Source organism: Laccaria bicolor, genomic scaffold (genome assembly GCF_000143565.1).
Source record: "Laccaria bicolor S238N-H82 LACBIscaffold_81 genomic scaffold, whole genome shotgun sequence".
NCBI classification, from domain to species: domain Eukaryota; kingdom Fungi; phylum Basidiomycota; class Agaricomycetes; order Agaricales; family Hydnangiaceae; genus Laccaria; species Laccaria bicolor.
In genome coordinates, this window is record NW_001889952.1 from 124,698 (window position 1) to 148,442 (window position 23,745).

Below are 23,745 nucleotides of genomic sequence, written 5' to 3' on the forward strand. Positions count from 1 at the left end.
CATCGGTTAGGTCCAGCATGCAGAGCACATCGGAGCTTCTCCTGCACAATGCGTAGCTCAGTGCTGTAAGCAAAATCCGTGATGCGATTGCCATCGACCTTCTTCTTTGCGACCTCGGGGGGCGTAGGATTCTAGAATAAAAAATCAATTGGGTTTGTGTTCGGGTGAGGTGGCCAACACACCAAGTGAACAATAACCATGACAACCTCCTTCTGACGGCGAGTGCTACTCTTCATCTTTGTTAGTGTCTTGAATGCATTGTTGATATCGGCTGGGGTGGACAGCTGATGGGCTGGAGCGCGCTTTGGCTCGTCATTAGTCTTCCATCCAAGCTGTGCAGCAGTGGGATCAAGGTTCATGGCAGCAAAGATGCGGTCCAGGAAGTCGCCACATGGAATCGCAGTGGAGAAGTCGATGTCTCGAGTTAAGGAGTTGTTGATAGGAATGCGAACGGTGACTTGAGTGTCTAGTCAAATCAGTTTCATCAATGCACCCCGCACAATAACAAAATACCTGTCTCTTTATACGCTTGTGTCTGCTCCTGGCATCTGAGCTGGGGGTCAATGTTCTCTTCATCGGAATCATCTGGAGAGTTGTGGTTAAGTAGATGCATTGCAGCAGCAACAGCGACCTCCTGGGGACGAGGAGGAGGCATAGGACCCATTCCAAGGAGATATGCTGCTCGTTGAGCAGGCTCTCGTTGCGATCGAGGAGGATGGGCGAAGTGATTTGGATAAAAGTTGGAAGCCATGTTTGTTGAAGAGCGCATCGACGTGGGTCTTTTATAGTAGCCTAATCTCCACAAATCGCGAGGGTTGATGATGTAGTATATTGCGATGACATACTGGAGCACTAAAGCAAGCTAGAACGTGGAGCGATGGGCGGGAAACTCACAATGGGCGTCATGATTGGCATAGCCACTGCCGTTTATGTACAAACAAGGGCGCAAAGTGAAAATTCAGATGTGGTCTACGATTATGCAGTTAGCTGTAACAAAATGTATTAGATTTCGTTCTGCTACATACAACAAATCAAAACGACATGCATGAAGACAAACAAAGCAACAACAAAACATATGTGAAGACGCAACATTCAAATTTAATGTGTGAACGCCACTAGAAAGGACAGAATTGCTATGGACAGCAGGTGTTTCGTTTTTATGAACTGGGATAGAATGTAATGGTCATGTACATTTTGATTACTCACCTTACATCAAGTCTTCACGTAGTACGTGAAGACTCGATACTAGTACATGAAGACTCGATGTTCAAATCTAATGTGTGAACGCCATCAGAAGGGTACAGAATTGCGAGAAACGGACGTATACACTATAGACAGTGGGTGTTTCGCATTTACAAGCTGGGATAGGATTGTGAGGAATAAGGCGAGTACTTATGTTACTTTGTTCATCCTACGCAATACCGATCACATGCTATACATGGATATCTCACTGCATTCTAGACACGGAAAGCTTCCATTATCTGGGTCTCTGCTCTCAAGAGCCCAAAACATCGGGAAAAGAGGGCACAATTTCTCTAAAAACAACAAGCATAAGAATATACCTTTGAACTTGAAAAATACGAGCATGTACTGACCTTCTTCAATCAGCTTTACAAGTGCTTGAACCCCATAAAGCAAGAGAATGTGCATATGATGTTGGGTGGGGAAACTATAGCTAAGTTTACGAGAAGGGAGAACAGTGCTCTGTATGAACTCTGTATTGTCGAAGGGTCAGCCGCGGCGCTCATTATGAAGAACTAGAGGTTGTACCTAAATATGCCCCCATAGCCCAGCGGAAAGTATAGACAAGTCAATAAGCAAGTCAAAACAAGGTAAGTAATCAATAGGCTCAGAGTTCGATCCCCGCTAATAACAACTGTTCCATAATAATTAGTGTTTGAAAGTCCGGTCCGGTCCGGTTATTGAGCCCTTGAGGGCTCTAACCGAGACCAAGACCGGTTACCTTGTGCGACGAAACCCAAAATAACCGAACCGGACTGCTACTAACCGATATAATCGGTTAGTAACGGTTAGCGGTCAGTTACATGACCGGTCCTGACCGGTTATTTCTCTGTACTAACATAATTACAAACCTATATTATATTTCTAATACAAGCATTATGCTGCATGCACCAGCGAGGCGTGTGTAGGTGAAACACCGCCTCACACGATTTTCATAAACAACCTCGCAGGTCGAGTACACCCGACCTGTGAGCGTTTCTCATGGATCGCCATTGTTGTATCAATGTCACATTATCACACATGTGACGACAGGAAAATAGTCACTTAAATTTCAATTCACCGTAAATATGTCAATTCTCCACTAAAAAATATGATTTTTGGATCGTTAGAAAGCGTTTAAACACGTGAATATTTGTGTGCAACGTTAGGACACAAAGACCGGTTATAACCGGTCCTAACCGGTTTTTGTTTGGTCTTGAATATTTTGGGATGACACCTAACCACTAACTGGACCGCGGTTACGGTTAGGATCGGTTAGGTAATTTTTGCGGTCCTGATCGGTTACGGTTCGGTCCAGTCTCGGTTATTTTCCGGTTAACTAACCTAACTTCCAAACACTAGTAATAATAAGACAACTAACTAGTAAGAAACGCACACATTACAATTGAGCTAGGAGCTCACTACAAATTTTCGATTCATTTACAATTATCTGGTACCTTATAATTTGTCCCTATGTATTATAGTACATTTCTCCTTGATTATAATTGGATTACAATTCGTTCCTGTGATTACCTGCCTTACCTGCCTTATAAGGCTTCCTGGGTTTTTCCGACATGACTGTCAAACGGAGTCTCCCCTATCCGTATGCAGAGTGGTTACGAACGGGTAGATGGGTGGTGTTTTGCAGATGGAAGGCAGAGCAAAAAGGCTGACCGACGAAAGGCTTCGATTGTAAGGCTGTTGGCAATGTAAGCATCCGGGAGGCTCGGAGGCTCGGTTTAAACCACGGGTGCTTCGGGGTTGAAAGGATTCTCGGACCCCTATTGACGGCTACAGAACAAAGACAACACCGACGATTCTTCAGATTGAAAGACTCATCCGAGAATCGGCGCAACGGAAGACGATCAATGGGGAGTCGATGCCCGTTACGAAGGATGGTTGGTTGAACCTCGTGTCAGGGGCAGTGGGGAGGTCGAACAGCTGAAGGTGATGTATCTAACTGTCGCAGCTCTCCCCCCGTCTCACTTTCCTTATAAGGAAAGTTGATCGTTTGGGGGAGGATATAGTACATAACGAACAGTAGAAATATATGCCAGTTTGGTGTAGTGGTTATTTGTGCAGGTTTCTTGGTGCTTACCAAAGTGTTCGGGGTTTGATTCTGCTTCCTCCATTTTTTTTTCTACTTAAAACAATTACTTTACAGGAAAATTTTCTCTCCGCGCGGTAGCGCGTTCGTGTTTTTGGTTAAGTTAGGAGGTTAGGTTAGTTGTTAGGGTTGGGGTTGTTTTTCTCCCCGCGCGGTAGCACATTCTCAGTTAGGTTAGGTGGTTCGGTTAATGGTTAGGGTTGGGGATATTTTCCTCCCCACGTGGTAGCGCGTTCTCGGTTAGGTTAGGTGGTTAGGTAGTTAGGTTAGGTGGTTAGTTAGGTTAGGTGGTTAGATGGTTAGGTGGTTAGGTGGTTAGGGTAGTTTATATGCTCGAGAACGCGCGTTAGTGTGCTCTCGAGCCGACTTAGGGCAATGGCACATTGCCCTAAGTCAGGTTAGGTGGTTAAATAGTTAGGGTAGGTTAGGTGCTCAAGAACGCGCAGTAGCGCGTTCTCAAGCACGACTTAGGGCAATGGCACATTGCCCTAAGTCATAATATTGCCATATATGGAGTGCCGGTGATTGCCAGCACATCACATGTGTGAGACGGGGGGAGACGTACGACACTTACCCTTGCCTATTGGTTCCGCCGCTTCAGACGCCTGAGACTTGCCCCGAGCAAGCAAATTGGATACGCCCTTCCTGACGGCCTCAAGCAATGGCGTGACACTGTTGCGGACTTCCTTCCTGACGTAATTGACCTTCTCTTGAGTTGGGGAGGTCCTTCTGCTCAATGATGTTTGCCAGTTCCGTTGATGTAAGGGATGTCATGAGGACGGCATACGTCTGTTGAATCTGAGGTTAGATGGCGTGGAGGTGGTTTGGAAACTTGAAGGGCATGAGGCGGTTGACGACTGCAGTTTCACCATGTTGTCAGACAGGACATGAATACAGTGCTGAGCGGATGAGATAAAAGAAGAGGCGAGAGTGGTGATGGACTGTGCGGTATGACTGATGAGGATGTGAGTCTCAGACGATGAAAAGAGATAACATTGAAAGATATGGGGGGACTGACTGTGCTTGAAGTTGTTTCGTCTGCTCCGCTGAGATGTTGTCCTTGACCGTCCGGGGAAGAGCAACGGCTCGCTGGTACTGGTACCAGTACGATCGACCAGTATGGCGTTTATTCTGCACAAAAAATATGTGCCCCCCAAATTGTGGTAAATGCCCGGATTAAAGGCCTGCTCAATTCTAGGCAGTTCAGATCAGATGCCTGTCCTTTTGATTTTGTACGGTTTTGTCCAGTGTACATAGTAAATAAAAGATATTCTGTGAGAAGTTACAATAATTTTTCATGTGATTTCAAGGGCCCTCGCTAAAATTACCTGCAGGATTTATTCTTACAGCTATTAAATCCCCACTTACAGCTATTACATCCCCACTGGGGCCTTCTGCTCTGTAAATTCTGCTTTGCATTCAGCGTAAGTTTAGTGTTTGAAAGTCTGGTTCGGTCCGGTTTTTTGATGCCCAGGGGCGTTAACCGTAACCGTAACCGGTCTGCCTTTTCCCCAGAAGTCAAAAGACCAGACCGGACCGCAAAAAGACCGCAGACCGCGGTTTTTTGCAGTCTATAGACTGGTTTCGGTCTGCATCAGTTTTAACCGGTTTATGACCGGTCTTTAGGCCAATATTTTAAAATTATGAATCGGTAAATTTATTAACATCTCTAATAGCTTCAAAACGAGCCCAAGAACGTTAAATTCCATTAGGAATTGGTGCTTCTATAAAATAAGTTTGGTACATCTATTATTCCCAAAAGTAATTTACATTTTAATTCATATCTCTCTCGTTTTTTTACCAAATCGTACGTTCTTGGGTGCGTTTTAAAGGGTATTTAAGGGGCTACAAAAGACCGGTTCACGTTAACCGGTTTTTTTGCGGTCTTTACATTTCAAAAATAAAAGACCGTAACCGCAGGTCCGGTCTTTTGCGGTCTTGGTCCGGTCTGGTTACAGTCTTTTTCCAGTCACGAGACCGGACTTCCAAACACTACGTAAGTTACTGTCAAGGGGGTGCCGGCATTGAAAAAAAAGACCCGGGGTCGATTTTTTTTAAGGCAACTTGAGATGGACTAACTAACTAACGTAATCAGGAACATGTCTATATATAGTAATATGACATCATTTGTGAGTGCTTTCCCCTGCGTCTTGCACAAGTCATGCAGGCACAATTCCGGGGTGCTTGCACATGTTCCACACATTTTAGATGGAACTAGGCAAATAACATGAGTTGGAAAATCACTCAGTTCTCATAATACAATGTACTTACCTAGTGTGTCTCGCATACCTTGTTTGCATATGAGGATTTGATGAGGATACACAGCTACCACAAATTGCGAAGCCCTCTGCATCAATGGCAAGTGGCTCCATCTCAATGGTGTGATACATAGAATGTGTGAAACCAATGTTAGACATACTGTAGATTTTAGGATATTGTTGGTCAATGGTAATTCAAGTAATGTCAAAAAAAATTGAAAAAAATGCCCAAATATGGCAGGAATTAATGAATATCTTATATCACAGTGCTTGATGGCCTCTATTGGAGCTGTATTCCTCTCAGTACATTCTGTAGTTACCATATTATGCTGCAAGGTACTCAACTTGATGATTGAAGGCCTTCTGCCCAAGGCATCCTCTTTTTTTTTTTCACAGCCTGTGGCTGGACTAACTAACCGGGTCCCAGTACGGGATTCCCAGGCCAGCACCCCCTTGGTTACTGTAAGTATTCTACTTTGTGTAAGTATTTCTGCTTTGTGCAAGTAAGTATCCACCTTTCGATCCAAAAGCGCTGGTGACTGGCGCCCTGAGACCAGAGGACTTCCAAATTCACTCATCCCAATTGGGAAGATGTTGGATTGACCTGATCTGATCTGAACTGCCTAGAATTGAGCAGGCCTTAAAGTTGTTTGTAGATGTGCCACCGAATCAAAAAATTTTAAAATGACCTATTATACTATTTTGAATGCCCAAATTGCATAAAAACAAGTGCCGCACTCAATTTGGTGTTGTGGAGTGAGGTGCTGTGCACCAAATCAAGTTTGGACTTTGTCAAAATTTGGCAGGGTCAACTATATTTTCGAGCTCAGGGGGTGGGGGAAGAAGATTGAATGTACAAATTTGGTATTGTTAGAATCACATTAATGTCCTCTATCAATCTATATATATTAGAGAAGCACTGGTGGTAGTGTAAATATTTTATTGCAGCAAGAGACTTCTGAATGATGTTGGAAGGGCCAGGCAAACAAAGGCAAACAGTCCAATAGTTCTACAAGTTCATGCTACAAAACATGGGGGAAGAAGCTTGAATAATAAAACAAGCTGGCATAGTAATCTAGAAGCAATTTTGTTTCTACTGATACTATTTTTAAGAGCACCAGTAGTCTGTGGCCAAGTGAATCCAATGCTCTGCTGGTTTCTCTGGGTTGTCACACTGTCACAAGTGTGATCTTTTGTGGTGTGTGGATCGTTGATTCGATCCAGAGTGCTTTGAAGTGCAATTCTGTTCTTAAGATTCAGCCAAAAGTTACAGAGAAAGTGAACTGTATGTTGAAAAAAGTAGCTATAGGTTACTCACTGAGAGTAGAAATATAAGGAGAGAGAGGGTGTTGTGGAAAGTGACAAGACGATGTGACTTTGTACAATGATTGGAGGATTGAGAGGATATTAGAGAGAGATTATGGTAGAATATCAGCTAGTATGAGAGAAATGATGCAATAAGAGAGTGGGTAAGTGTGATGGAGAGAGATGCAATTGTGATGAGGAGACATAATGCTGATTGCGAGTGAAGTGAGAGTAGATGGATATGATTGTGAGGCAAAGAGAGTATTGTGGAGAGAGGGGACACTATGGTGATTAAAAGTTGAGATTATGGGAACTAAAACTCCAAGGGTCACCAAACAATAGGTTGTCAAATGAAACATTCAGGGCATTGGCAGTAGGAAGATTGACCTGAGTTGAAGGAGGGGTGGGGATCTGAGCCATTGAACTCCATTCCATAGTCACATCAGCATCTGTAGGTGAATTGGATTACCCAAATTCAAATCATAGAACAGATGGCATACCTTTGGTACTGGCATCAGGTATTATGTCGGACTGTCCAGCTGCATATGATGATGGTCCAGCACCACTTATCTGTGTATAGTCTGGAAACTCAATCCCAAATGCGACATGAAACTTCTTTCCTGTGGAGAGATGTAAGCATGATGAGAAGTAAGAAGAGAAGCAAAAACTCGCTTTCTAAATTCTTAGGCACCACTCTGACCAATGTCTCCCATTGTTCCTTCTTGTAAAACTGTACTGAACAATGAGTTAGATAAGCCATCTAGAGATAGAAAAGTAAGTTAGTCTATCAAAGAAATCAAGAGAAAACACACCTGTGATGCTGCAGCACCAAAGTTTAGAGTAATAGCTCGTTCAGTAGTTGAGAAGTTCTTGAGCTCCAACATCTTAATTGAGGCTGGGTTCTGGTTCTTCTTAGAAGATGAAAACATAGGAGGATAGAGGGGAGTTTGGCCACCCCTGTTGCCCTGCTTCCAGTTGCAAGTGTTCTTCAGCTGGACAACATGGCCATCCTGTGCTCCAGAAGACTTCTCTTTGCTTTTTGAAGCATCTGCCCAAAGCACTTGGACCTTAAGACTCAGATAGCCATACAGAGGAGTGCAAAAAGAATGAAGGTTCGGTCATTTTCTGGTTCTTTCTAAGAATCTATTGTTACCTCAAATGTATTTGTGTATTCTTTTACATTATGTAGTTGTATTACACTTCCCTTGGTATGGACTTATTTCAGTGAAAGCTGGGGCCTTGAGAAGGTTTTTATTCTGGTGACATCTGAAAAAATAAATATGCGCTAACTGGGGAGGTAGCCAGAACATACCTCTGGTTAACCTGAATGAGCCTATCAAAGAATCAGTTAAAAATACTGAGCAGTTATGCCTCCAGAAAACAGTCATTTTGTGCTATTTTGGTCATTTTTGGCCTGTTTTAAACAATACAAGCCATTTTCCAAAGCCTCTATAGACTAACTGCAGTATTTACATGCTTTACTTTTTATATAACCCATTTATTTTTCAGAGTAATAATGGTTGAGATACAAATGGTTTATATTGGTATAATAAATTATACGCAAAAAAACTGGTCTGGATCGGTCTGAACCAGCTCCATAGACCACAAAATACTGGTCCTAGGTGGTTTGGTTTGGTTCCCTCAATATCTGGGTCAGTCCTAGACCAGTTGCAATCCATGGTTGTGCATTTTGGGGGCAAAAAACTGGACTGAACTGAACTTGCGAACACTAGTGTTGACACTCTGTACATCATGTCATGGGCCTGTTGTTGAGCTTTCATATGAGGAAGCATGTGTATATAAATTTATTTCTATGCAATATACATCTGGAGGAGGTCAGAATCGGCAGGACTAGTAATTCACCCCAAAGCTGAACCAGGGGGGTCAGAGTTACACCCAGTTCAGCAATCAATTCATGTGAATTAAAATTTTGGAATCATTATTGCACCAGATCTTGAATTGTTGCTGAATCATGCTGAATCATTCACCCTGACTCCCCCTAATAGCACAAAACATACACAGAATACAGGAAATCATACCAACCATCAATAATGATCCATGATGTACCAATTCTGAAACTTTTCAATCATAAAACATATCTGAGCTATATTTAGATTTGTAATAAAACTCAAACATTCTGAATCCTAAAATAGCACAGATTTCAAACATTAGCAAGCTATTTTCAATTTTTATCCTCTGGGGAAACCTACATAAATTGCGAAAACAATGAAATAAAATAAATATCCTAACAGCAGAAATTTATGGAAAACAGGGCCAGTGGATGTTGGCAGCTCCTGGGCTATAGGGATTTGTGCCAGGATCCAGGGCATTTTGGTATTTTAGTACAGCCTAGGCTGTGGGTGTGAGGAACATGAGGCTACACACTGTTAGTAGTACCACAGAACTGCACATTGTCAGCAAAACTGGTGGGAGTGGTGGATGCAGTAGCAGTAGGGGAAGTTGGAGTGTTGGTCATTAGAAGATGTCAAAAGTCAAAAAAAAAATTGTGAGATGACTGACAGGTAATTTCTTAGCATCAGTGCCAGATGTGAAGGTGATGGGAAACACACTCCCAGAAACATAGACATATATTGGTACCTACACATGAGTGAGATGTCTGGTTCTGATGCAGACATTATCTTATCCTAAGATGAGTTTGCACTCATGCCTCATGAAAACCTTCTCCCAAGTGTGGAAAAAAAATGGACTGGGAATAAAGATGTAACTGGTGAGCTGTGAGCAAGCTGATGTGGGTGTCATTAAGACAACAACAGTGGGCTGGTGAACATATGTGTGAATTGGGTTATTGAGGTGTGAAGACCAATCTCATGACTCAGTCTATCATTTGTTTTGCTTAGTGGAGACCATAGGTGCTTCAGATATTCATCACATAGTCTCTGCTCTCCTTCAGGAAATCCTCAAAGGAGTTCCAAGTAAAGGATCGTTGAGCTGATAGAGTATTCAGCATCTTGTCAAACTCAAGTCACTTCTATACTCTCAAGCAAAGTGTGGTATGACATACTTCTGGGCAAGGGTATGTGCAGTGGTGATTTGAAGAATAAAGAAAGATGAACTAGATACACATATAACTATGGAACAACTTGAGTCATGATGTTGCATAAGCAAAAGTAATGTTAAAGTCTGACTTGTATACTGAATGAAGAGAAGCGGAAGACTGAGATGTTTGTTGGATAAAATGAAAATCATTAGTATGCTTGCCTAGACCTGGGCATCTGCTACAAATACATGAGAGTAGTTCAAAAAGAATTACCAAACTATACCTTTTCTCTGAAAATTCACTGTTGTATCTGGAAGAACTGCTTGGAGTGGATCATTTGAAACAATCTCTGTGGAATGCAAGTTTTGTTCAATGGGAACTGTGCTTTCTGTGCATTAAGAACTTGAATGTCCTGTGCTTCTTGAATATTGGCCATAGTTACAATTGTATGAGATTCTGCTTGAAGAGCTCTGGTATTGAATTCAAAAGCTTGGGTCTCCAATTTCTCTGCTTCTTTGTACCTTGCCAGATTTTTATATGTTATTGCTAATTTTCTCATAGCTAGAATAGTGTCTGGGTGTTCCACTCCAAACATTCTATTCATTGATTCCAGAACTTGTATTTCCAGCTTCTCTGCCTCTGTGTATTTTTCCATACATCCAGATGTTGCTGCTAGATTTGCCATGGCATTGATTGTATCAGGGTGTTCCACCCCAAGAATTCTATTTCTTGCATCCAAAACTTGCATCTCCAGCTTCTCTGCTTCTGTGTATTTTCCCAAGTTTCGATATATTGCTCCAAGATTTGCCATGGCACTGATTGTATGTGGGTGTTCCACTCCAAGAATGCTGTTTCTTGCATCCAAAACTTGCATATCCAGCTTTTCTGCCTCTTTGTATTTTTCTAAGTTGTGATATGTTGCTGCTAGATTTTCCATGGCATTTATTGTATCTGGGTGTTCCACTCCAAGAATTCTATTTCTTGTATTCAGAACTTGCATGACCAGCTTTTCTGCATCTGTGTATTTTCCCAAGAGTTGATATGTTGCTGCTAGACTCTCCATGGCATTGAGTGTATGTGGATGTTCTACTCCAGGAATTTCATTCCTTGCATCCAGAACTTGCAAATCCAGCTTCTCTGCCTCTATGTATCTTCCCAACTTTCGATGGGTTGCTGCAAGAGCTTCCATGGCATCAAATGTATCTGGATGTTCCACTCCAAGAATTCTGTTTCTTGCATCTAAAACTTGCATTCCCAACTTGCCTGCCTCTGTGTATTTTCCCAAGTTTTGATATGTTGCTGCTAGATTTGCCATGGCATTTATTGTATCTTGGTGTTCCACTCCAAGAATTCTGTTTCTTGCATCCAGAACTTGCATCTCCAGCATCTCTGCCTCTGTGTATCTTACCAACTTTTTATATGTCACTGCTAGACTTGCCATGGCACTGATTGTTTCTGGGTGTTCCACTCCAAGAACTTTATTTCTTGCATCCAGAACTTGCATCTGCAGCTTCTCTGACTCCGTGTAGTTTCCCGAAGTATAATATGTTGCTGCTAGATTTGCCATAGCATTAATTGTATCTGGGTGTTCCACTCCAAGAATTCTGTTTCTTGCATCCAGAACTTGCATCTGCAGCTTCTCTGACTCTGTGTAGTTTCCCGAAGTATAATATGTTGCTGCTAGATATGCCATAGCATTAATTGTATCTGGGTGTTCCACTCCAAAAATTCTGTTACTTGCATCCAGAACTTGCCTCTGCAGCTTCTCTGCCTCTGTGTATTTTCCCTGAAAATAATATGTTGCTGCTAGATTTGCCATGGCATTAATTGTATCTGGGTGTTCCACTCCAAGAATTCTGTTACTTGCATCCAAAACATGCATCTCCAGCTTCTCTGCCTCTGTGTATTTTCCCAAATTTCATATGTTGCTGCTAGATTTGCCATGGCATCTGATTGTATCTGGGTGTTCCACTCCAAGAATTTTGTTGCTTGCATCCAAAACTTGCATCTCCAGCTTCTCTGCCTCTGTGTATTTTCCCAAATTTCCATATGTTGCTGCTAGATTTGCCATGGCATCTGATTGTCTCTGGGTGTTCAACTCCAAGAATTTTTTTCTTGCATCCAGAACATGCATCTCCAGCTTCTTTGCCTCTGTGTATTTTCCCAAGTTTCCATATGTGGCTGCTAGATTTGCCATTGCTCTGATTGTCTTTGGGTGTTCCACTCCAAAAATTTGTTACTTGCATCCAGAACTTGCATCTCCAGCTCCTTTGCCTCCATGTATTTTTTTAAGTTTCGATATGTTGCTGCTAACTTTGCCATGGCATTGATTGTGTGTGGGTGCTCCACTCCAAGATTTCTCTTTCTTGCATCCAGAACTTGCATGCCCAGTGCCTCTGCCTCTGTGCAATTTTCCAAGTTGCCATATGTTGTTGCCAGATTGGCCATGGCAGTGATTGTGTCTGGGTGTTCCACCCCAAGAGCTCTGTTTCTTGTATCCAGAACTTGTATCTCCATCCTCTCTGCCTCTGTGTATTTCTTCAAGTTTCCACATGTTGCTGCTAGATTTGCCATGGCATTGATTGTGTCTGGGTGTTCCACTCCAAGAACTCTGTTTCTTGCATCCAGAACATGTGTCTCCATCTTCTCTGCCTCTGTGTATTTCTTCAAGTTTCCATATGTTGCTGCTAGATTTGCCATGGCATTGATTGTGTCTGGGTGTTCCACTCCAAGAATTCTGTTGCTTGCCTCCAGAACATGCATCTCCAGCTTCTCTGCCTCTGTGTATTTTCCCAAGTTTCCATATGTGGCTGCTAGATTTGCCATTGCTCTGATTGTTTCTGGGTGTTCCACTCCAAGAATTTATTCCTTGCATCCAGAACTTGCATCTCCAGCTTCTTTGCCTCCATGTATTTTCCCAAGTTTCCATATGTGGCTGCTAGATTTGCCATTGCATTGATTGTGTCTGGGTGTTCAACTCCAAGAATTCTGTTGCTTGCATCCAGAACATGCATCTCCAGCACCTTTGCCTCTGTGTATTTTCCCAAGTTTCGATATGTTGCTGCTAGATTTGCCATTGCATTAATTGTGTCTGGGTGTTCAACTCCAAGAATTCTGTTGCTTGCATCCAGAACATGCATCTGGAGCATTTCTGCCTCTGTGTATTTTCCCAAGTTTCTATATGCTGCTGCTAGATGTGCCTTTGCTTCGATTGTTTCTGGGTGTTCCACTCCAAGAATTCTGTTTCTTGCATCCAGAACTTGCATTGCCATATTCTCTGCCTCTGTGTATTTTCCCAACTTCTCATATGTTCCTGCTAGATCAGCAATAGCTCTGATGGTATCTGGATGTTCCACTCCAAGAATTCTGTTCCTTGCATCCAGAACTTGCATCTCCATTTTCTCTGCCTCTGTGTACTTTCCCAGACAAGAATATGTTTCTGCTAGATGGGCCATTGCTTTGATTGTGTCTAGGTGTTCCGCTCCAAGAATTCTGTTTCTTGCATCCAGAACTTGCATTTCCAGCTTCTCTGCTTCCATGTATTTTCCCAGGTCTCGATTTGTTGATGCAATGTTTGCCATAGCTCTGATTATATCTGGGTGTTCTACCTCAAGAATTTCATTCATTCTATCCAGAACCTTAATCTGCAAGATTTCTGCTTCCTTTGTATACCCTTGCTTTTGCAAGAGATCTCCACATTTGTCATAAGCATCATCTAAGTAAGTGATAGCCCTCTGATTGCTTCCTGATCTGGAATACTCCATATTTGCTCTTACATGTGTTACCAAGACTCTGTGAAATCTATATGGTTGGCTTTCATCCCATCTTAGTGAACAAGCTAAAGTAGCATATGCCATTAAGCAATGTCTTTCCCTCTCATCCAAAGTCATTTTGTCTCTTCCCCAAGCATGGACAAGTGGATGCATTGTGTACACACCATTAGGTGGTGCTTTTCTTATCAAGGAGAAGAACAACAACATCCGAATGCCTTCTCCAAAGAGTAAATTATCCCAAGTACCTGCCTTGTTCAGAGGCAGTAGTCTCCTATCCAGCATATAACTAGCAAGTGGCAATTTAGAGTGAGAGGGTTCTACATATTCTTGAAGAGCAGCATAAGAAAAGATTTCCTCAGTGATTCCCTCATGATGGAAGAAAGGAAATAATTCCAGAAGGAGCATTGCACTTTTGGCTGCACTGGTCTTATGAGAATCATCACACTTAGCCCTTTGTTGAATTTCTTTGTATGATAACTCCCAAGTTTCATAGACAGTTCTGTTACACTTAGAAGCTCCAGTAAATTCAGGATGAGATAATAATGTTTTTCGATGCTCATGATATTTTGCAAGATAGTTTCCAATAGTAGTGGCTCCAGAAGAAATGTAAGCACCAGCCTGATCAATAGCAAGAGGAAGGTAGAAGAGCTCCTTCACAATCTTAGAAGCTTCAGTTTGAAACTCCATTGAATCTGTATCCAAGAAACTGCCTTTTAGAAGTAATTCAATAGCATCATTCTCTTCCATCTCAGTTACTTCAAGAGAATTCTCAGGTGAAGTTAGATTTCTCATGGTGGAGTTGCGACTAGTTATTAGAATGTTTCCCCCCCTTCCAGGTGGAAGATAAGCCTCCAGCTCAGCAGGTGACAGAACATCAGCATTGTCAAAAACCATCACATAGTTCTCTTTCAGCATGCCAATCCAGTGAAGAGCAGATTCAGCTGAGCCATCCAGTCCACTAGACTGGGCTGCAGGAAGATTACAAATACCCTTGAGTGCCTGTGTGATGGTGCCAACTGAGGAAGCATCAAGCCAAAAAACAGAAGAGAAACTGAAGGCAATTGAAATTTGAGAAATAAGGGAGATCTTCCTTTTTGGCAATACTCACTGGCCAGACATTTCCTCAACAAACTTCAAACAGATCTGAGTCTTTCCAATACCCCCCATTCCATACAATAGGAAGAACTTTCGCCTCTGAGCTGAGTCATTTGTGTGAAAAAAATGCCTCTTGAGTTCAGTGATGACTTGTGTGCGACCTGTGAACCGATTGCTCGGATTTGGCATAAGGGGAATGACCCCATCAGACATCGTCCTACCGCCATAATTGATGTTGATCTGCAAGACATTCAATGCCATCAGCTTGCATGATGGATAAACATTGCACTCATAGTCTTAGCTTCATTGAATGTGTTGCCGCTAGCAACAAACTGGTGAGCGCCTGCAAAGCTCATGTTGAGATGTTGAAAGTGGAGAGGTTCAGGATGAGGGAAGGAAGGAAAGAGGAGCGCCCAAGACACTAGAGACCCCCCAATCATGCCACGAGGTGAACGAGTGCTTTGGTCTATTTTTATGTACCTTACGCACGTGCCTGAGCTTTTCTTCTTCGTTTATGCCCTTCCAGTGTGACCCTCTTTCGAGGTAAGCGAGTTCGCTTTCGTTTGATGAAACACCTGTGTTCATACCTGTAATCCCTTTTCCAGGACAGAGGTGCTGCGCGGTAGCTCAGCGGGTCGTGTTCAAGTGCCGAAATATCTGCTTTGATCTGCTTCGTCGAGTCCTCGTCTTGGCCGCGAAGTTAGTTAGATTCCGATTTTAAACCGGTGGTAGCGATCGACTGTTGTCGCAGTGGCTCTATGGAAATCCCAGTGTATTCCCCCGCACACCCACGTTTTCTCTAAACGGACCCTCAATCAGAAAGTAACCCTCCTCTGCAATGCTTTGTGCCCAACCACTCTCAGCAGCGGCAACACGCCTCCTACCTCCCAACCTCAACTTCGCCCCCACTACCTATTCTCGGCCTTCCCCCTCTACTACCTATTCTCTGCTGCAGAACTCCCACTACCTTGTTGATCCTTTAGCCGTCTTCCTGGAATATGTCGACCATTGAGAAGGCCATTCCGATGCCACATATGGCATAGCCTCCTCAATTCAGTGCATTGTAAAAGCGACGGAGCAGGGATCTTGAAAGGACGGGGATCTCGTCATTGTTCAATGTCCACGAGCGGATATCGTGGACAAGGTTCAGACGAGTCTTCCTCAGTGCGAGGAAGAAGGGTGACTGCTGAGCTGCAAGGGTTGAGCGCTGGACGTTCACGGTACCCCAATCGTCGCTCACCCAGTTTCTCTTTGATGTTGCCTCCCACGGAACCCAGGGTCACGGTGAACTCGCCCCCACCTTCCTTGTGGTGGGGAATATTCCATTTCTTCCCTCGCATCGGCGCCTAGAAAGAAAGGAGGTCATGTTCCCTGAGGGGCGGAGAGGATCACGTCGAGTTCGTACTCGCTGAACTGACTCCCCATTGTCAACACCGCTTCAGAGATCGTGCGGGGGAAGGGCGAATCGGCGCCATTGAAAGGCAAAGGCTGGTCGAGTCCGATACGATACGACACAGCGTTATGAATAGCGCCTGTCGATAGGTTTCGGGAACGCGGTTGAGGGGGAGAGGATGTTGGTTGGTGTGGTGAGGTAGTGCTGTCGGAGGCGGAACGATAGAAGGCCACCGTATAAGTGGATGGATGAATAGACGGAACGAGCTTGGAATGAGCGAGAGAGCGGAGAAGTCCGCAGTGTCTTATGAGGTGGAAATATGAAGATGACACACCACGTCGACCTTATCGCCTCTTTGCATTGCTCATGGTCTCGTTTTCTGCTGCTCCGATCGGGGTGTTTTACACAAGTAGGAGAATGCTTTCTCGATTGAAAGTACGTCGAGCTGTGGCTGCCATATCTTGCTATTTACTTTACTGATATCTTTTGCATTAGGACACAGCACTAGTGGCATTCTTCGCTCAGCATTTCCGCAAGCTTAGGGGATCCGGTGTTCCACCTCTTTCCGCCGCCTCAACTCCTTTCGTTTCCGTCAAATTCAGCCGACGTAGTACATCCAAGAGCACAAACACACTGCAACCGAATTCAAGCCGTGGGCTAGCAATGATCTCGATTGTTTTGGCTATGCTGTAATTCCCCAGATCCAACCTACTTCATCCCCTCCAATCAACCCCTCCAATCAACCCAACTACAAGCTTTACCCATCCGCCACGCACTCGTGCACACCGCCCGCCTCTGTAGTGATACTGAACGCCTCACCTTCCTTCCCCTTTCAACCTGACTGGCCAATATTGATAATTGGGTAGACTCCGGATACCGCGTCTGCACAGCCGCGATGGTTCTTGAGCAGTAATGCACTGATGCCTTGGGAGGGTGGACGTTGTAGAGGGCCAGGTCTACGTCGATCGCGATGCTTGCAAAGTTCCTGACGCCACCTTACATATACGCAGCTCAAGCCCGTTCGACATACCCTTCCCCTCCGAGCAGTAGAATTGAAGACCCAACGTTTTCTGGGTTCGGCTCGACAGCCTTCTCGGAAGAAGGAGCTGGCGCAACGGAGGACGATCAATGGGGAGTCGATGCCCCTTACGAAGGACGGTCAGTCGAACCCCGTGTGAAGGGGCAGTTGGTCGAACCTAGGAAGTCGAACGGCTGAGGGTCATGCATCTAAGAAATGTCGCCTATCGAGGAGCGGTTTGAGAGTGTATGGGGTGGCACCTTCCCTAGTCTGGAGAGGGTGTCTGCTGGGAGTGGCGTTTCTTGCATGGTCTGAAGAAGAAACGTGGTGACTCGGTTGGATGGGGGAAGCCATGTAGCGATTGAGGAGAATAAACCAAAAAAGACCCATATTGGCAGTGTATCTAGATGATATGCTGAATTGGAGTAGAGATGTGTACGAATAACTATTTTCCCTGGTACTAGTGTTTGGGGTACGTTGGTATTTTGAAGGAGGATGTCATCCAAGCTTGATTCCAACCACCGCAAGTTCAATGCTACATGTCCGTTCGTCTGCCGCTGCTGTCTCAGCGTAGCTTCAACTTGATGCTATTCTTTCTGGAATAAAGGTATGCCAAGCTGTAATGTAATTCTCACATCTTAACGTTCACCCTAATCCACCTCACCTCTCGTGGTGCTCTTTCTACTCAGCGTTACCCCAACGGCCTCGATGTTTACGAGCTCAAAACTCTGTTACTACATACTGACGCACGTTCACGGAATGGAGGGTTCTCGGGCGCCAGGCATTAGACCCTGTGCATGTGTGTCATCCTGTTGATTGGCCCTCGACGTACAAAAACCGCCTTAAACGATGGCAATCCATGCTCGACGTGGCTGGCGATAATCAGAGGTCAGGTGAAGTTCAAAAAACGTCGGGCAGAAGAGGTATACGACGAGCGAGGTGGTGAGTACGATATGGTCAGTCGCATCAGCAAGGAAGTCCGCGATATGTCACGCCGTTGCTCGAGGCCGTCAGGAGGGGCGTATCCAATTTGCTTGCTCGGGGCAAGTCTCAGGCATCTGAATCGTCGGAACGGACAGACAAGGGTCAGGCATCTGACTACCAACTGCATCAACGGGCCTAATGAGCACGCCTCAGAAGCGGAATAGAGTCTTTGTATGCGTATGATTCTTTTTGATTCACCCTTTGAGCTCATAGTTTTCGTGAAAACCTCTACATGATATCAGAATTACGGGCATTAGGGTAAGAAAACGACACTTACCCCTCAAATCCCCGCTCCGTCTAAACCCACTCGACGTTTTACGAGTCTGTTACGCGGGAGCGTAAACACATTTGGGGGGTGTAGAGGTATGCGCACCGGCCAGGGATCGTGGCATAACACCAACTCGCATAATTGGGACCTTGTTGGCCGCCAGGTTGGCTAGAAACCAAAAAAAATTGGAGTGTATGCGGCCGGGCTTTGAGTAGAACATGAGGAGATCTGGGTACTACTGCACGCAGCCCGTCGTCGTCCAAACTTTTGCCACCCTAGGAAACTGCTGCAGCCTTGTCAAGAATATCGCACGACTAAAGCAGTTATCGTACTCACCACCTCGCTCGTCGTATACCTCTTCTGCCCGACGTTTTTTGAACTTCACCTGACCTCTGATTATCGGCCACGTCGAGCATGGATTGCTTGTGGATTGTCATCGTTTCTGCGGTTACCGTACGTCGAAGGCCAATCGACATGCACTAGGGTCTAATGCCTGGCGGCCGAGAACCCTCTATCCCTTGTATGTGCGTCGGTACGTAGTAACAATTTTTTTGAGCCCATAAACATCGAGGCCGTTGGGGTAACGCTGAGTAGAAAGAGCACCATGAGAGGTGAGGTGGATTTGTGAGATGTACAGCTAGGCATACCTTCATTCCAGGGAGAATAGCCTCAAGTCAAAGCTACGCTGAGATAGCAGCGGCAGACGAGCGCACAAGTACTAGTATTTGCATTGAACGCAAATTGAACGCGACGAACTCGCGGTGATTGAGATCAAGTTTGCTGACGTCACTCCCAAACTTCCATCTTCCCCTCTAGATACACTGCCAACATGCGCATTTTCCTCTATCACTACATGTCCTTCCGTCTCCAACCGGGTGACCAGGTCCTTCCCCAGACTTGGGAAAGTGTCACCCCATGCGCTCTCAAACCCCTCCTTGATAGACCATTCAACCTCCCAGGTTCCACACACGGTTGAAACCAACCGTCCTTCGTAACGGGCATCGACTCCTCGTTGATCGTCCTCTGTTGCGCCCGCTCGATCCCTCTATACAACACGAAAAGTCGCCGTTTTTCGAGGGTTTGACGTTCTTTCGAGAAGGTTGTTGAGCTGAACTCAGAAGCAAACGCTGGGTCTTCGGGAAGGGAATACGTCGAATAGGCTTGAGCTGCGTATACGCATGGTGACCAGGAGCTTCGCAAATGTGGCGATCGAGATAGACCCCAACGTCCACCCCAGCCATCACTGCGCAAAAGCGCATGCGCGGTATCCGAAGTCTATCCAATCATCGGCGTTGGCCAGTCAGCCCGGGATGGGTTTATAGTGGTACGACAATTAGACTTTTGAAATTGCAACGTTCACCGCATGCTCACCTTGCCAACAGCCTTGCAATCAAAACCTTTCGCCGCCCAACCTTTTTGCACTGCTTTCCCTCTGCAAGAGACCTCTTGGCAGTTAGTTTCCTCCAGGCTCCAGCCGTAGTCGACAGTACCAGCTCTAAACGTCCTTTCCATTGCAGTGACCTGGCTGGCGTTTTTGATTATGCCCAGCTCGACGACGCCAATATGCTCTCGACAAGCCGCAGTAGACCATGGTCGCCCGCTTGATCACCTCATTCAAAGGAAGTGACGCCAGCTCGAGCTGGAGAGCTGAGGAGAAGGAGGGAGGAACGGATGTTTTTTTAGCTTCAGTGAGTTAGTTACTCTCCTCCTTTGTGCTTTTCACCCTGCTTTGGCTTCTAAATCCCTTTATCACCTTGCATCCATTTGACCTTTTGCGCTCGGCTGACCGCCTTCGTCTGTTACTCAGGTTCTCATTCCACAACGCTGGCAGGCTCCAACTCTCCACTTCCATGGTCGCATCGTCTTTCGCGTCCACCGCACCACTCGGCCACTTGCATCCCTTCGTGCGTCGGCCCACGAAGGGGATATTGTCATGGTGGGATCCACCTAGCTAATCCGCCTCTGTTCAGAGCTCGTGGATCCAGCATCACTTCTTCGCCAGGAACCACGGCAAAATCCCTCACATAGAGCAATTCGGACACTGCCGTCCGCCTGATCATACGCGCAAGCTTGAGTCGCAGAGCTGGAGAGTGGGGATAACTCCTTCGGTAAGTTGTCAGCCTTGCTTTACGTTCTCCCTTCCCCGGCTTTTGAATTCCTCGTCACCTTGCATCTATCTGGTCCTTTGCCTGGCTGACCAACCTCCTCCGTTACTTGGGTTCTAGTTCCACAACACCAGTGCAATCCCCAGCTAGTGATCGCACTATGACTTGCGCAACTCGGGCACTAGTACCAAGCTTGTGGTTTTATCAGTGGCCGTAGGCAAACCTCATATACATAGATCGTCTGATAGGTTGCGCCCAGCGTGTGGTTGTTTGTCCATTCTCTCTCAGAACTATTCGATAACCTTCTCGTCGACGACCCACTCCGTCCTTGGCGATGTCTCAAGTCGAGCAAAGGTTAGAGTCAATGCCTGTCGATCTGGGCCTCGCCCTGACTTCTAGCTACTATATAAAACTGCCTCTACCGTTACGTGGCTAACTGTTTTCTTCCTTCTTCCAGATGTTCCACGCGTAACTACGTACACACCACCCAACTTCCCCAATTCCGTCTCGTAGTACAAGCAAATATTTCTCGTTGACATTGGACTCAGCATATGTACATACTGAATAGATTCACGGTCCGTTACCATTTCATCTCTAGACTAAGATACGCCTTCATCTTTCCTCTGTTTCCAAGTTGTGTCCCTCGACCTTGGCAGACCTATCACCAGAGTTCTTGTCGGGTAAACAAGCAGTCGCTTGGAATATCTCCATACTGAGTAAAGCGACGATTCGTTTGTAATGACGTTCCAGCCCCGCAGCTCGTCCAGGTGCGATTGCAATTGGAGCTCCTACAGATCCGTCGACCTCACATTTGTCAGTCAGCTCTGTCTGGCCATTTCGCGCCTCTACAAGCCTACACCTTGTGCGAAGGAGGTCTTCGCGTAGTAATGAAGGATTTCCTTCGTTCAACTCTGCATTGCCAAAGTAAGCATGTGTTGAATCCGTCCCTCACTCTCGGCCTACGACTTGGCTGGAGCTCCCTCTGCGGCCTTCAGGCCAATTTCTTCGTCAACTTCGTTCTCCCTCCGAGTCCGTGTAGCCCTCTTTTCGGGGTTTTGTTCCATTTCGAGGGAGTGAGAGGGTGGGTCAGATTCGTGTGGAAGAGTATGAGCTCGGATTCGAGGTTGAACTTGTGAACGAACCGACTGAGGCGGAGAGGGGGAAGGAGAAGAGGAGGAGGAGGGAAGCAGAAAAGTGGAAAATTGCTCGGTGCTAGGAGGTCCTCTTGTCCTTTGGCCCACGAGCCTGGTCCACGCCAGGAACTCCGGAGACGGAAAAAGAATTCGCAGCACGTCGATTCACGGCCCTTTGACTGAGGGCGGTGGTCTTAGAGGGACAGGCAGCAATTGTGATTACCCACTGGGGCGACGAGGTTCCTTGGGTGGGTGAGGAGGTGGGGCGTTTTAGGATTTGAGAGGGGATGGTGGCGTTGTTGGATGTCCATCACATTGTCTTCAATATCTCACCTATACCCCTCCACTGACTCCGGCCTCGCGCACTTGAGGTTCCTCCATGGTAGTCTTCTATCGTTCTAACTGCGACATCACTACCCCACCATACCACCTCTGCACACTCCTCTCCCCCTCAATCGCGTTCCCGAAACCCATAGAGGCGCCCCCATCCATTCAGGACGCCGTGTCGTATCGTATCGAACTCGACCAGCCGTTGCCTCTCTCCTCCTTTCACCTTTCAACGGCGTCGATTCGCCCTTCCTCCGCAAGACCTCTGAGCCAGTCCAGCATGTATGGATTCAACGTAATCCTCTGCACCGCTCGGTACACTCCAAGCTCCTTCTTTTCCGGGCGCCGATGCGAACAAAGAAACCGAATCTTCCACACCACAAGGAAGGTGGGGGGCGAGTCACCGTTGAGAGACAAGATCGAAGAGAAATCGGGTGAGCGATTGGGGTAGTGTGAACCTTCAGCGCTCAACGCTCAATAGTCACCCTCCTTCCTCCACACTGAGAAAGACTCGTTTGTCCACGATGTCCGCTCGTGGACATTGGACAACAACGAGAACCTCGCTTTTAAGAGCCCCGGTCCGTCGCTTTTACAACGCGCTGAAACGAGGAGGGCTATGCACATGTGGCACCTAGATGGCCTTCCTAATGATCAACCATCCAGGAGTAAAGGGACAACAACGTAGTGGAGTTCTGCAGCGAGAATAGGTAGAGGGGAAGTTGCGATGGGGAGGTAGGAGGCAACACGCCGCTGCTGAAAACGGTTGGGACGCAAAGAATCACGGAGAAGGGTTGTGACGGTCGGTTTGGCGAGGAGGCAGGAAAACGTGGGTGTCCGGGGAATACACTAGGATTTTTATAGAGCCAACTGTGTAAAACAGTCGATCACTATTAGAATAGGAAAGGATGTGAACTCACTTGACGTTCTAACCAACTTAACGGCCAAGACGAGGACTCGACGGAGCAGATATATCGGCACTTGAACACGACCCGCTGAGCTACCGCGCAGCACCTCTGACCTTGAAAAAGGTTTACAGGTATGAACACAGGTATTCAAACGAAGGCGAACTCACTTACCTCAAAAATAGGGCCACACTGCAAGGAAAGCCCCGGCTGCACGTGCGTAAGGTAAATAAAAATAGACCAAAACACACGTTCACTCGTGGCGTGATTGGGGGTCTCCTAGCATTCGGGCGCTCTCCTTTCCTTCCTTCCCTCATCCTGAACCTCTCCACCTTCGACATTTGAACATGAGCTTTGCGGGCGCTAGCCAGTTTGTTGCTCGGGACAACACGTTCATTGATATTACTGCTAACTCCGTGAGTAGAATGCTTCTGGTCTGAAAGTTCTGTCGAAGCAAACTGACAGTGTGAATCTCGGGCAGGTGCACATCGATTATGGCGGTAGGACGATGTCCGATGGGGTCATCCCCCTCATGCCAAATCCAAGCAATCGGTTCACCGGCCGCACACAAGTCATCACCAAACTCAAGAGGCATTTTTCCAACACAAATGACTCAGCTCAGAGACGAAAGTTCTTTCTGTTGTATGGAATGGGGGGTATTGGAAAGACTCAGATTTGCTTGAAGTTCATTGAGGAAATGTCTGGCTTGTGAGTATCATGGCAGATCCAACTCTTATTTCTGAAATTTCAATTGCCTTCAGTTTCTCCTCTGTTTTCTGGATTGATGCTTCCTCAGTTGGCACCATCACACAGGGACTCAAAGGTATCTGTAATCTTCCTGCAGCCCAGTCTAGTGGA

At 45.8% G+C, this 23,745-nt stretch overlaps 5 protein-coding genes across 5 annotated transcripts; all 5 read right to left on the reverse strand.

Moving 5' to 3' along the window:
• Positions 1-3,864: 3,864 nt before the first annotated feature.
• On the reverse strand, positions 3,865-4,583 carry LACBIDRAFT_317534 (uncharacterized protein; the record flags this gene model as incomplete). Its single annotated transcript, XM_001890154.1, has 4 exons — positions 3,865-4,057; positions 4,109-4,282; positions 4,347-4,459; positions 4,545-4,583. The coding sequence occupies 4 exons, from the start codon at positions 4,581-4,583 to the stop codon at positions 3,865-3,867; spliced, it is 519 nt and encodes a 172-aa protein (XP_001890189.1).
• Positions 4,584-7,182: 2,599 nt separating this feature from the next.
• On the reverse strand, positions 7,183-8,013 carry LACBIDRAFT_335290 (uncharacterized protein; the record flags this gene model as incomplete). Its single annotated transcript, XM_001890155.1, has 5 exons — positions 7,183-7,340; positions 7,392-7,461; positions 7,592-7,651; positions 7,704-7,958; positions 7,981-8,013. The coding sequence occupies 5 exons, from the start codon at positions 8,011-8,013 to the stop codon at positions 7,183-7,185; spliced, it is 576 nt and encodes a 191-aa protein (XP_001890190.1).
• A 10,044-nt stretch (positions 8,014-18,057) lies between these two features.
• LACBIDRAFT_317538 (uncharacterized protein) lies at positions 18,058-18,363 on the reverse strand (the record flags this gene model as incomplete). Its single annotated transcript, XM_001890156.1, has 1 exon — positions 18,058-18,363. One exon carries the CDS (start codon positions 18,361-18,363, stop codon positions 18,058-18,060), a length of 306 nt encoding a protein of 101 aa, XP_001890191.1.
• A 568-nt stretch (positions 18,364-18,931) lies between these two features.
• Positions 18,932-19,932, reverse strand: LACBIDRAFT_335293 (uncharacterized protein; the record flags this gene model as incomplete). Its single annotated transcript, XM_001890157.1, has 4 exons — positions 18,932-19,057; positions 19,134-19,230; positions 19,391-19,695; positions 19,792-19,932. 4 exons carry the CDS (start codon positions 19,930-19,932, stop codon positions 18,932-18,934), a joined length of 669 nt encoding a protein of 222 aa, XP_001890192.1.
• A 2,831-nt stretch (positions 19,933-22,763) lies between these two features.
• LACBIDRAFT_317539 (uncharacterized protein) lies at positions 22,764-23,204 on the reverse strand (the record flags this gene model as incomplete). The annotated part of the gene is made up of 3 exons (XM_001890158.1): positions 22,764-22,852; positions 22,903-23,003; positions 23,062-23,204. The coding sequence occupies 3 exons, from the start codon at positions 23,202-23,204 to the stop codon at positions 22,764-22,766; spliced, it is 333 nt and encodes a 110-aa protein (XP_001890193.1).
• Between the last annotated feature and the right edge of the window lie 541 nt (positions 23,205-23,745).